The sequence below is a fragment of the Theropithecus gelada genome, chromosome X, assembly GCF_003255815.1.
Source record: "Theropithecus gelada isolate Dixy chromosome X, Tgel_1.0, whole genome shotgun sequence".
NCBI lineage: Eukaryota > Metazoa > Chordata > Mammalia > Primates > Cercopithecidae > Theropithecus > Theropithecus gelada.
The window spans coordinates 9,699,983-9,712,442 of record NC_037689.1 but is presented as its reverse complement, the minus strand read 5'-3'; the positions used below and the strand labels follow the sequence as shown (position 1 = coordinate 9,712,442).

Genomic DNA, 12,460 nt, shown 5'->3' with positions numbered 1-12,460 from the left:
TGGCAGAAACAAAACTGTTCTTATTCAAAGATGATATGAATCTGTATGTTGAAAACTGAAAAGGATCTATAAGTAAACTTTTAGAATTACTAAGCATGTTTAACAAGGTTGCTGGATAGAAACTCAGTATGTAGGAATTATGCCTCTACATACCAGCTCAAACAGCTAGCATATAAAATGTCAAAGAATGATACACATTTCAGAGCATCGAATACCTGGAAATAAAATTAACAAAAGATGCACAAGACTTCTTTGCAGAAGGATGTAAAACTTTATTGGGAGAATTTTAATGGTCAAATTTCCAACACAGGAGCATCCTGCATCATTTCAGCGTGTCTTCTTTTAAGGTTGTGATTGCCCTTCATCTGTAACAGAAACATAACAGTTAGGAACATAACTTAGCAGCAGATTATTTAGATGACCCTAAAGGCACACAAAGGACACTACAATTTGGGTTTTGTAAAATGGACTACAAATAGAACCCTAAGGGCGATCCTGTGTCTTATAGCCAAGTAAACCTTGTATAAACTTTGAGGGTAGACATGTAGAATTTAAAGGTAATTAATTCCGTAAACATAAAGTGCTTCCTTTAAATCCAGAAGCACTTATAATTAACAGTCAGCAATTTGGAAAACACATGTGTAAAACATACTTCAGTGGATTACTCAGAAAGTACTGGAGTCATGGTCTTTGAACTTCAAATCTTACCAACTGATGCCTCAAAAGCTGAAACTTACATCTAACATTTGATATGGTTAGAGATCACATATGTGTCGACAGTCTTATTAGAAATACTGGCTCATGAAGACTGACAGTGGGGCAGGGAACGTGAATAGCACAGACATCTTACTCACACCCATGCTGAGGATCACTGATCTACATCCCACAGAAAATAGAAACTAAATGGTCTCTCACCATTTGATTATTCACTCACTCAAGGTTTCCTTGGAGAAAGATTTAAAAAGCAATTATTCATTAAGGGCCAGAGAATCCCAGCTTGGCAACACAGTGAGACCTCGTCTGTACAAAATTTAAAAAAAAAAAAAAACAGCATCAATCAGGCATGGCAGCTTGTGCCTGTAGCTCCAGCTGCTCAGGAGGCTGAGTTGGGAAGATCGCTTGAGCCTGGGAGGCCGAGGTTGCAGTGAGCTGAAATCACACCACAGCACTCCAGTCTGGGTGACAGAGTGAGATCTGTCACACACACATACAAAAAAAAAAAAAAAAAGCCAGAGAATTCAAAAATTGACAGAACCTAAGAATAGGCATTCAGGTCTCCACACAGAAAAACTAACATGAAGCAGAGTGCCCGCTCACTTTCTTAGTAGCAATGAAATCTCAATTCAGAGGTTTTCAGATGACTCAGGCCAGGATTTGATGATTTATGATACACAAATCATGCAAAACAGATGATCTCTGTATCCCATGCATTCTATGCAACAGGATCAGAGTGTGAAAGAACCAGAATGGAAAAGGATTTTAAAATATCTGACTTAAACTCACTATTTTCATAAAACCAAAGACAGGTTTAGAAGGTAAGGGATTTGCTCAGAATATCACCAATGCTGTAAGAGCTGGTATTAGAATCTGCATCAGTGCTTCAGCATATTTCACACCAAGTGATGGGTGTTACAAATGTGTTATGTATTTGTTAAAAGCAGATCTTTACAAAAGCATCTGAATATCATGAGCTATTGGTTTAAGGATTTATACTCAAAAGTTATAATTCAATATGGCTTTGACTCAGTTTGTTTCTGTATCTGACAGTCTATAAGTTGGGTGCTGGAACCTGAACTACGTTTCAAATAACCTTTATATAAGAACTCTATTATTAAAGAGGCAGTATTGTCACATCTGTGTTATTAAAAACATAATACTGGGCCAGGCGCAGTGGCTCATGCCTGTAATCCTGGCACTTCAGGAGGCTGAGGCGGGTGGAATACCTGAGATCAGGAGTTTGAGATCAGCTTATGCAAAATGGCAAAACCTCGTCTCTACTAAAAATACAAAAATTAGCTGGGCACGGTGGAGCACGCCTATAATCCCAGCTACTTGGGAGGCTGAGGGAGGAGAATCACTTGAACCTAGGAGGCAGAAGTTCCAGTGAGCCAAGATGGCACCAATGCACTCCAGCCTGGTTGACAGAGCGAGACTGTCTCAAAAAATAATAATAATTATAATATGATACTGCAGAAACAGACACCTTACAATTTGCATGCCTAATGGATTGACTACCTTCTTCAGGTGTTTTCACCTCCTCTTTTGGCAGGTCCAACTCCTGGACATCAGGATCATCTCCACGCTCACACTCAGTCTTCGGGTCAACCTGTTCCTGGCTATCTGCTTCAGGCTCTGGCCCTTAAAAAAAAAAAAACATATATATACACATGTATATATGTACATGTATATGTATATCAATTTAAGCAGTAAAACATGAAATATGAATAAGGAAATAATATTCATGCTCTCAGTTTTATTAAATAAAAGCTTACACTAGTGTAATAATAAATGTGTTGATAAGAATCCCAAGAATATTATTTCAGGAGTCTGTTGGCAGAAAAGAGGAAAACAGGGTTTTCCAAATATTACCCTCTTCCTTTCCTAAGACTGCCTCAGACAACTTTGTTGCCTCCTTTGCACTTCTCTGTTATTCCACTTCTGATTGTCCTTATCATATTAAATGACTCAAGGGGGAAACCCTGTTTCTCATAGCACTTACACTCCTGGCACTTAGACTCCTACATGGCATGAGTAGACACCAATAAACACCGAGTGAAAAAAGGTCTTTAAAGAATACATGAAAAATCTCCAAATCCTGAACATTCTGCATACCGACTTGTCTATCCTCTCCAAAATGTCAGTATCCTGAATGACAAAGCAAAATTAAGGAAACATTTCAGATTAAAGGAAACTAAAAACACATGACAAGCACATGCAAGACGTGATCCTGAACTGGACTCTGGATCAGAAAAAGAAATTCTATAAAGGAAATTATCTGGGCCGGGTATGGTGGCTCATACCTTTAATGCCAACATTTTGGGATGCCAAGGCGGGCAGATCACTTGAGTCAGGAGTTCAAGACCAGCCTGGCCAATGTGGTCAAACCCCGTCTCTACTAAAAATACAAAAAAAAGAGAAACATTTATTTGTCAGGTGCTGTGGCAGGGCTGTAATCTCAGGACTTTGGGAGGCTAAGCTGGGTGGATCACCTGAGGTCAGGAGTTTGACATCAGCCTGTGCAACATGACAAAACCCCGTCTCTACTAAAATTACAAAAATTAGCTGCCTGAGGTGGCACATGCCTGTAATCCTAGCTGCTCGGGAGGCTGAGGCAGGAGAATCACTTGAACCCAGGAGATGGATGTTGTAGTGAGCCAAGATCGGGCCACTGTACTCCAGCGTGGGTGACAGAGTGAGACTCCATCTCAGAAAAAAAAAAGAAAATTATAATACTGTGGAAACAGACACCCTACAATTTGCATGCTTAATGGACTACCTACCTTCTGCGGGCAGTTTCATCTGCTCTGGGTTTCGCAGGCACACCTTCTTGGCATCAGGACCATCTTCAAGCTCATAGCCGGTCTTCGGCAGCACCGGTTCCTGGCTATCAGCTTCAGGCTCCTGCCCTTGAAGATAAAACAAAATTATCATTTTAAGCAGCAACACATGAAATATGAATAAGAAAATAATATTCATGCTCTTGGTCTTACTAAATAAAAGCTTTAGCTACTGTAATAATAAACGTGTTGATAAAAATTCCAAGAACATTATTTCAGGAGTCTGTTGGCAGAAAACAGGAAAACAGGGTTTTCCAAATATTACCCTCTTCCTTTCCGAAGACTGCCCTCAGACAACTTTGTTGCCTCCTTTGCACTTCTCTGTTATTGTACTTCTGATTGTCCTTATCATATTAAATGATTCAAGGCTGACATCCTGTCTCTCATTAGCATTTAGACTCCTAGCATATGGCATGAGTAGCCACCAATAAATGGTGAGTGAAAAAGCACTCTTTAGAAACTACACGAAAAAGCCCAAAGTGCTAAACATTCTGCAAACCAACTGGTCTATCCTCTTGAAAAATGTCAGTATCAGCCAGCGGGGCGTGGTGGCTTACACCTGTAATCCCAGCACTTTGGGAGACTGAGGTGGGCGGATCATCTGAGGTCAGGAGTTAGAGACCAGCCTGGCCAACATGGTGAAACCCAGGCTCTGCTAAAAATACAAAAGAAAAAAAAAAATTAGGCAGGCGCAGTGGCCCTTGCCTGTAGTGCCAACTACTCAGGAGGCTAAGGCATGAGAATCTCTTGAGCCTGGGAGGCAGAGGTTAGAGAGAGCCTAGATCTTGCCACTGCACTCCAACCTGGCCAACAGAGTGAGACTCTGTCTGAAAAAAAAAAAAAGAAAGAAAAAAGAAAATTATCTGGATAACTGGCAAAATCTGCGTATACTCTGTATATTAAATAACTGCAGGTTCTCATTGTTAAATTGTCTGAGTTTGATCATTGTGCAGTGATTATCCAAGAAATGACTTTTTCTTTGTTCTGAGGATATATAAACACTCTCAAGTACTTAGGGTAAAGGGCCGTAATACCTGAAACTTTATCTGAACAATGGAGCATTAGTAAGAGTAAACATAATATCCATAAGTGTGTATGTGAGTACGTGGGCAGCAGGGTAAGAGAGGGAGGGAAGAGATATGAAACCAATGGAGCAAAAGCTATTAACAACTGGTGAATCTAGGTGAAAAGTATATGAGTTAATTGTACTATTCTTGCAAATTTTCTACAAATGTTATGTCTTGAAAATATATAAAGTAAAAACTTGTAAGAATATATGACAACTACACTGAACTTTAGGAAGACAGAAGTTTTTTTTTTTTTTTAATTGTGGTAAAAAATACACATAACATAAAATTTACCATGGTAACTAATTTTAAGTGTTATAGTTCAGTAAGGAGTTATGTTTGCAACATTACCAGCAACTAAGAACAAACTTTACACGTTTGTTTTCCTATATAACGAAACATTAATTAATTAATTTATTTATTTATTTACGATGAGGTCTCACTATGTCTCCCAGGCTGGTCTTGAACCCTAGACTCAAGCGATCCTCTCACCTCAGCCTCCCAAGTAGCTGAGACTATGACTGCACGGCCCTAAGCCCAGTTTGAGACCTTTCTACTAAATGACAATCTGAGGATAAACCACAGGACATGTTTAATGCTTATATTCAGCCACAGAGTACCAAGGGCAGTGTGCATCAGCTAAGAAATCTGAAGTCTACAACATGGATAGGATTTCAGTTACAATTACAATGTCAATTTCTGAAGGATTGATTAGCTGAATGGATTTGAGGACTATGGAAAATCTTACAGTCACGACACCCATTACCTACTGGGGTAAACAAAAACTTAACTTTGTTCAAACAAAGTTATATTTAGGTCCGAAGGTCCCAAATTTATTATCCCACAAATGAACCCCGTGAAGAACAAAGCACCAAATATAACATTGTTTGTGAATCACACAAAATATACTGTCCCGCACTGAGAATAAGGGAGTGGGTGGACAGCAATTAATGGGCATTGTTATCAGTCATATTCTAGAAACTTTTAACAGTAAATCCTTAGAATAATCCATGACCTGAGTTTCGTAATTGTTTTGCTTCAAAATATTTTATCTCGGAGAAGTTATTTCCATCTCATGTTAATCTCAGGATAATTCCTTTTTTTTTGGTTTTTCTAACCATAAAAGGATTTAATCACTTCCTAAAAGCCACTTAAAAAATCATACTACACCAGCTACCTGTATGGCAGTATCCTGAATTCTCCAGCTTTCATCAAACTTACCACATAAAAATATCAAAGGAAATGGTGGCCAGCAATGAGCAACTCAGTTTTTGGAGTTGCTCCTGCTCCTCTGAACTGGGTCTATTCCTGGGCCAGTATTAAGCTACCTTACAGTAAGCATTTGAGTTTTAAGCACTTTCAGCAAAATCATTTACTATTGTTACTGCAACATAGACGGTAGGAAGACACAAACTTTGGAACAAAACACAAATTTTGTATTCACCAGTCAAGTGTTCTTGGACAAAACACAATCCCCGAGCCTTTGTTCTCTCATTCATAAAGTGGAGAAATTTTATCATAGTGAGGGATTTATTTCCCTAAGGTAAGCTGCAAACTATACCCTCTTCACTTTTCCAGTCAATTTCTAGGCATCTTTTGCATCGTTTTCATTCCTCCTGTTCCTGGTATGTGACAATGCATGAGACACACACACACACACACACACACACACACACACACACACACCCCAACAGGCATTCTTCTTCCCTTTCCCTTCACCTTGAGCTTCAGATGCTCCCTCATCCTCTCCCTCTTGAGTAGAATCCTGACTTTGAGTTGGTGATTCCACTTCTTCAGGTTGCTCATCACTGGACTGCTCGTGGTAGGGCATACGTGTGTGAGTGTGCAAATACAAAAAGTTTTATTAATACATGTCAAAATAGATATACACATATACACACAGAAAATGCATAGATGTTTCTGATCATAACTAAACCTAAAGACATTTCTCCAACTTTATTCTATATGGTTAATAAGGCTACTCTACCCACAGAAAGGTTACTGCGAGAAAAGTTACCCCCAAGGACTTTGGAAGCGATTATACTCTATGTTGGAATAGACGTGTATAATCTATGTGTCATTAACAAGCAAAGCATGAGAAGGAAGTCATGGCCAAAAGTTGGAGAACACAAGAGAAAAAAATCCTCCTGAATCAATATTTCCTTCACGAGATGCCAGAATCATTTTTTATCAGCATGAACTACCTTTATTAGTGTATCTATACTAATGCAACAACACTATCACAAAAATTAATTTCTGCTAATAGAAAACATCGAATTAACGTTAAAGCGCTCAACAGCATAGGCCCAATTACCTCAGAAGATTCTACAAACATTCTTGGTCTACGCCGATAGATTAATTTTCTTCGAAAACCCATATTTCACACTGAAAAGAGAAAACCGTGACTGGGAACATGCACTTGAGAGGACAGCTATATTCGATCACTTCCATGGCTAAATATTAACTTGTCATTTTAATTTTGAAAATACTCTCAAAATAAGTCCCAGAGTTAAGTGTAAGTGTGTACATTTTCTGAGTGCTTGCAAAGCCACTTATGCTCCCCAAGCTGGCAGTGCAGTCATCTTAAGGCGTGTGGAAAAGGCAGAGGACATTATTTTAAAATTTCTTTTAGACACAGGATCTCGCTCTATTGCTCACGGTGGAATGCAGTGGCGTGATCACACTTCACTGCAGCCTCGACCTCCCGCTCAAGCGATCCTCCTGCCTCGTCTGGAGTAGCTGGGACTACAGGCACGCACCACTACACCCCCCTGACAGAGGGCATTTCTGATGAGGTTTAGTTTCACAAGCGGACTCCACATGAAAACACTAGTGAATCACAATTCCCGTGACTGCTGCTTTTGGCACACTCCCACTTACTAGAGCCATTCACTCCCCTCAAATCAAGTTTGGTTGGACGGCACAGCCTCTCCCAGTCCTTCCCATTGTTTCCGGACCTTCCATGGCAGAGGTGAGACCTCGCCACGCCTCTCACTCGGGTGCTTCTCACTCAGGCACTCCCCACTCCACACCACTGGGGGGCACTCACCAGCCCGCAGCCTTGCCAGGTTCCAGGCCCCTTCCTTACTGCCATCTTCACCACCCACCTCCCGCCCCAGGGCCCTATTCAGGATTCAGGAATGTGCCCTGTGTCATGGATTCCTATCACCTCGGGACTCTGACCCCTCCAACAGCACCCGCAACACTCGCCCCATTTTCACCTGAGCCCCTGACCGCCTCCCCTTCACGGCCCACCTTCCTCCCTGTCCTGGCCCCTTCATGACCACAAAGTCAATGGTGGTGTCGCAGCCTGTGAGGAGAAGGAGGACGAGCTCGAGGCCCTTCTCTTTCGGAGGCCACTGAGGCCCTTCTCCCTCAAAAGCCACAGATCACTACACCAAGGACCCACCGAACCTGCCCTAAGCCCACTGGCTCCTCCTCACCCTCACTCACACTTCAGCCCCCAGGAGGACTGGCCTGTGTATCTACCAGCTGAGTCTCAGTAGATGAAAAAGTGTCCAGATAGCAGGAACGTGGCTGCACACCCTCACAGCTCCCTGGCGTTCTCCACGTGGGCGAAGTGGCCGACGGGAAGACACCCAGTGAACATGCGCACTGAGGCCGGCACCCAAGGAGCATGCGCAGCTACCGCGGTAGCGGGGAGGAGGGGGGCTGCAGTTCCCAGCAGCACACCCCACACTCCCGATTTTCATTCCCGTGGAGATAATGGAATCCGACCTCCCTCGGCAGTTTCATATGCCTCGGGTACTCAAATACCTCAAATAGTGCTCCCCTCAAAACTCATTCCACCTTCAACTGAGCCACCCTCTCGTCCAGGGTCCTCTCTTGCTCTGGCCCCACCATAGGAACAAGGACCATGGTGGCTGCCTGTGAAGCGAGGTAGACCACCTGCTAAAACAGAAATAGCAACATACCCCATAGCATTATACAAGACTAAGAGTCTCATAATCAGATATTAAAAATGTCTAGCATATAATTCAAAATTACTCAGAATATGAAGAACCAGGAAAATAGGGCCACTGAAATGGGGAAAGACAATCAACCAACACGACTGCTAAGATAGAGATGTTGGGATTATGTGGGAAAGCCTTTAAAGATGCTATTTTACAAATGTGTAGGCTGGGCGCGGTTTGCACTTTTGCGTGCTGAAGTAAGAAGATAGATGGCTTGAGGCTAGGAGTTTCCAACCTGGGCAACACAGTGAGACCTTGTCTCTACAAAAAAAAAATTAAAAATAGCTGAGCGTGATGACACATGCCTGTAGTCCTAGCTACTGTGAAGGCTGAGGCAGGAGGATCCCTTGAGCCCAGGAGTTCAAGGCTGCAGTGAGCTATGATCACACACTGCACTCGAGCCTGGGCAACAGAGTGAGACCCTGTGTCTAAAACAAAACAAAAAGAAATTGTTCAAGTGTCTCAAACCTGATATTCAAAATGTCTAGCGTGTAATTCAAAATTACTCAGAATACGAAGAACCATGAAAGTTAGGCATCTCGGCCAGGCGCAGTGGCTCATACCTGTAATCCCAGCATTTTGGGAGGCTGAGGTGGGTAGATCACGAGGTCAGGAGTTCAAGACCAGCCTGGCCAAGATGGTGAAATCCTGTGTCTACTAAAAATACAAAAATTAGCTGAGTATGGTGGTGGTCACCTGTAATCCCAGCTACTCGGGAGACTGAGGCATAGAATTGCTTGAACCCAGGAGGCAGAGGTTGCAGTGAGCCAAGATCGAGCCCCTGCACTCCAGCCTAGGCGACAGAGTGAGACTCCAGCTCAAAAAAAAAAAAAAAAAATTAAAAAAAGGAAGTTATGGAATCTCAAATGGAGAAAGACAAACAACTGACACCAGAGATGTTAAGATTATCTGGAAAGCCTTTAAAGATGCTGTTTTAAAAAAGCTATAAACATCCATGTCCAGACACAAGTTTTCAACTCCTTTGGGTGGATACCAAGAAATATAACTACTAGACTTAATAGTAAGAGTTTGTTTAGTTTTGTAAGAAATACTGCCAAACTGCCTTTCAAATTGGCTTTACCATTTTACATTCCCACCAGCAATGAATGAGAGTTCCTGTTGCGCCACATCCTCCCCAGCATTTGTTGTTGTCAGTGATCTGGATTTTGATCATTCTAATAGCTGTGTTTTTGGTGCAGTTTTCATCAACCCTAGTTGCCCATTGGAATTGCCTAGTAGAACATTTAAAAAATACTGATTTTTGGCTGGGCACAGTGGCTCACACTTGTTATCCCTGCACTTTGAGTGGCCGAGGCAGGCAGATCACCTGAGGTCAGGAGTTCAAGGCCAGCCTGGCCAACATGGTGAAACCCCATCTCTACAAAAAGTCAAAAATTAAGCCAGGCACGGTGGCTCATGCCTGTAATCCCAGCACTTTGGGAAGCTGCGGTGGGCGGATCACAAGGTCAGGAGATCGAGACAATCCTGGCTAACACGGTGAAATCCCATCTCTACTAAAAATACGAAAAATTAGCCAGGCATGGTGGCGGGCACCTGTAGTCCCAGCTACTTAGGAGGATGAGGCAGGAGAATGGCATGAACGCAGGAGGCGGAGCTTGCAGTGAGCCGAGATCACGCCAGTGCACTCCAGCCTGGGCAACAGAGCAAGACTCCGTCTCAAAAATAAACAAACAAACAAAAGAAAAACCAAAAATTAGCTGGACATGATGGCAAGTGCCTGTAGTCCCAGCTACTCAGGAGGCTGAGGCAGGAGAATTGCTTGAACCTGGGAGGCAGAGGTTGCAGTGAGCCGAGATTGTGCCATTGCACTGTAGCCTTGGTGACAGAGTGAGACTCTGTCTCCAGAAAAAAAAAACAAAAAAAAACAAAAAACAAAACAAACACACAAAGATATCGATTATCAGGCTCCACCCCAGGACAATTAAGCTGGGTCTGGGGCTTAGTCATTTATTTATGAGCATTTAAAAAGTATTTCTCAGGTTATTTAAATTTGTATCTGGTGTTGAGGATGGCTAGTTTAGAACGTATAATACCAATAGGCCTTTGACAAAGTGTTCAGAGCAGTGAGAAAGGTAAGATATAAAGCTTTTACCATCTTAAAGTCAACCAGCTTGTTGGAGATGGGTTGATCAGACACATTTGGAAGACCCTGCTTGAGGTAAATCAAATATAAGCAAAATAGTTGCAGATGTTGAAGCAGAGACAGCTAAAGGGACATTAGAGCTGCAATTTAAGGCCTTTCAGGGTTTCCCCAGATGATTAAAACTAATCAGAGGCCATGACAATCATCTTTTCTAAGTCTATAGAGAGAATAAATGCAGAAGGAAAGGGAGAAAAAAACTATAACTATTTTAAAATCTTCCTAAACCCTTAGCGTGTTTTGTAGTCCTTACTATATCACCGGAACTAGTCTATTTTATAAAGTGGCCTGGATAACCTTTAAAGTCCTCTATGTGGGTCTCTATCAGCATTTTCCAGTCATAACTAACAGACTGAAATAGAAGACACTGAAGCTGTGTCTGTAGAACATGAGACAATTACAAGAGACCAAAAGCAGGTCCATTACGTACAGCTGCCCGGGAGTGTACATTTAGGAGGACTGCAAAAGTTAGAAGACATACCTTACTTATTAAAAGTGGTGACTAGAAAATGTACCCCTAAGGAAAATCAGTATTTTTTTAAAGTATACCATTCAGTACTTCTTAGTATATTCACAAAAGTTGTGCAACCGTTAGTACTAATTCCAGAACATTTTCATCACCCCTAAAAGAAACTCTATTTTCTGTCTTTATGGATTTTCCTATTCTGGACATTTCACGTAAATGGAATTATACAATATGTAGCCTTTTGTGTCTGGCTTCTTTCACTTTGTATAATGTTTTCAAGGTTCAACCACATTGTACCATGTATTAGTATTTCATTGTTTATTATTGCTGAATAATATTCTATTATATTGATGTACCACATTTTGTTTACCAATTCATCAGCTGATGGACATTTAGGGTCTTTCTACTTTTTTGGTCACTGTATATAATGTTGCTGTGTATATTTGTGTGCAAGTTTTTCTGTAGACATATGTTTTCATTTCTCTTGGGTATACAGCTAGGAGTGGAATTGCTGGATCATAGAGTAATTCTATGTTTAACTTAAAGTGCCAAACTATTTCCTACAGTAGCTTCCCCGTTTTACATTCCCACAAGCAATGTGTGAAGGTTCTTCTTTCTCTTCCTCCTCAGCAACACTTGTTATTTTCCATCTTTTTTATTATAGCCATCCTAGTGGGTTTGAAGTAGTATCATGTTGTGATTTTGATTTGCATTTACCCAATAACGAACAATGTCAAGCATCTTTTCCTGTGCTTGCTGACCATTTGTATATCTTCTTTGGAGAAATGTCTATTCAGGTCCTTTGACCTGTGCTGCAACCTTTATAGCAGGTTAAACTACCACCTCTGCAACAGCTATCTTGGAAATTCAGACCACAATCTCTGCAGCAGCTGGCCCAGAACAGTCAGATCTTCATCAACAACTGCCCTATTTTTTGGCCCCAGCTTCCAACTTACATCTGACTGGAGAAAGCCAAATCTGCTCCCCAGACCAATCATATAACATGTCCAACTGCTAGTTAGCCCACCAATAACCTCCAACCAGGGCACACCTGAAGCTCTTTCCCACTCCCCTGCCTGCCTTTGAATCTCTGCCAACCGCAAATGATGGTGGCTGACTTTCTTTCTGTAGCAAGCTCTGAATAAATAGCCTCTGTTTGTTCTCATTTGGGTGGTCTTCATTTATTTCCACAGTAAGGTTGCCAAATAAAGGGTGGGAGACCCAGGTAAATTAGA

At 41.6% G+C, this 12,460-nt stretch overlaps 1 protein-coding gene across 1 annotated transcript; it reads right to left on the bottom strand.

The window, feature by feature from the left end:
• Nucleotides 1-251: 251 nt before the first annotated feature.
• Nucleotides 252-8,201, bottom strand: PAGE1 (PAGE family member 1). The gene is made up of 6 exons (XM_025373014.1): nucleotides 8,078-8,201; nucleotides 6,939-7,009; nucleotides 6,344-6,440; nucleotides 3,501-3,626; nucleotides 2,236-2,358; nucleotides 252-365 (listed from the first exon to the last, which is right to left on the bottom strand). The coding sequence occupies exons 2-6, from the start codon at nucleotides 6,999-7,001 to the stop codon at nucleotides 343-345; spliced, it is 432 nt and encodes a 143-aa protein (XP_025228799.1). The 5' UTR covers nucleotides 7,002-7,009; nucleotides 8,078-8,201; the 3' UTR covers nucleotides 252-342.
• Nucleotides 8,202-12,460: the final 4,259 nt, after the last annotated feature.

What these genes read in the sequence shown, in the direction of transcription:
- PAGE1 (XM_025373014.1), bottom strand. Translation starts at nt 7,001, where the DNA reads ATGGGTTTTCGAAGAAAATTAATCTATCGGCGTAGACCAAGAATGTTT. An exon ending in GGGAGCATCTGAAGCTCAAG is followed by an intron (nt 3,627 to 6,343) that starts GTGAAGGGAAAG and finishes TTTATCTTCAAG; the next exon opens with GGCAGGAGCCTGAAGCTGAT. An exon ending in GATGAAACTGCCCGCAGAAG is followed by an intron (nt 2,359 to 3,500) that starts GTAGGTAGTCCA and finishes TTTTTTTTTAAG; the next exon opens with GGCCAGAGCCTGAAGCAGAT.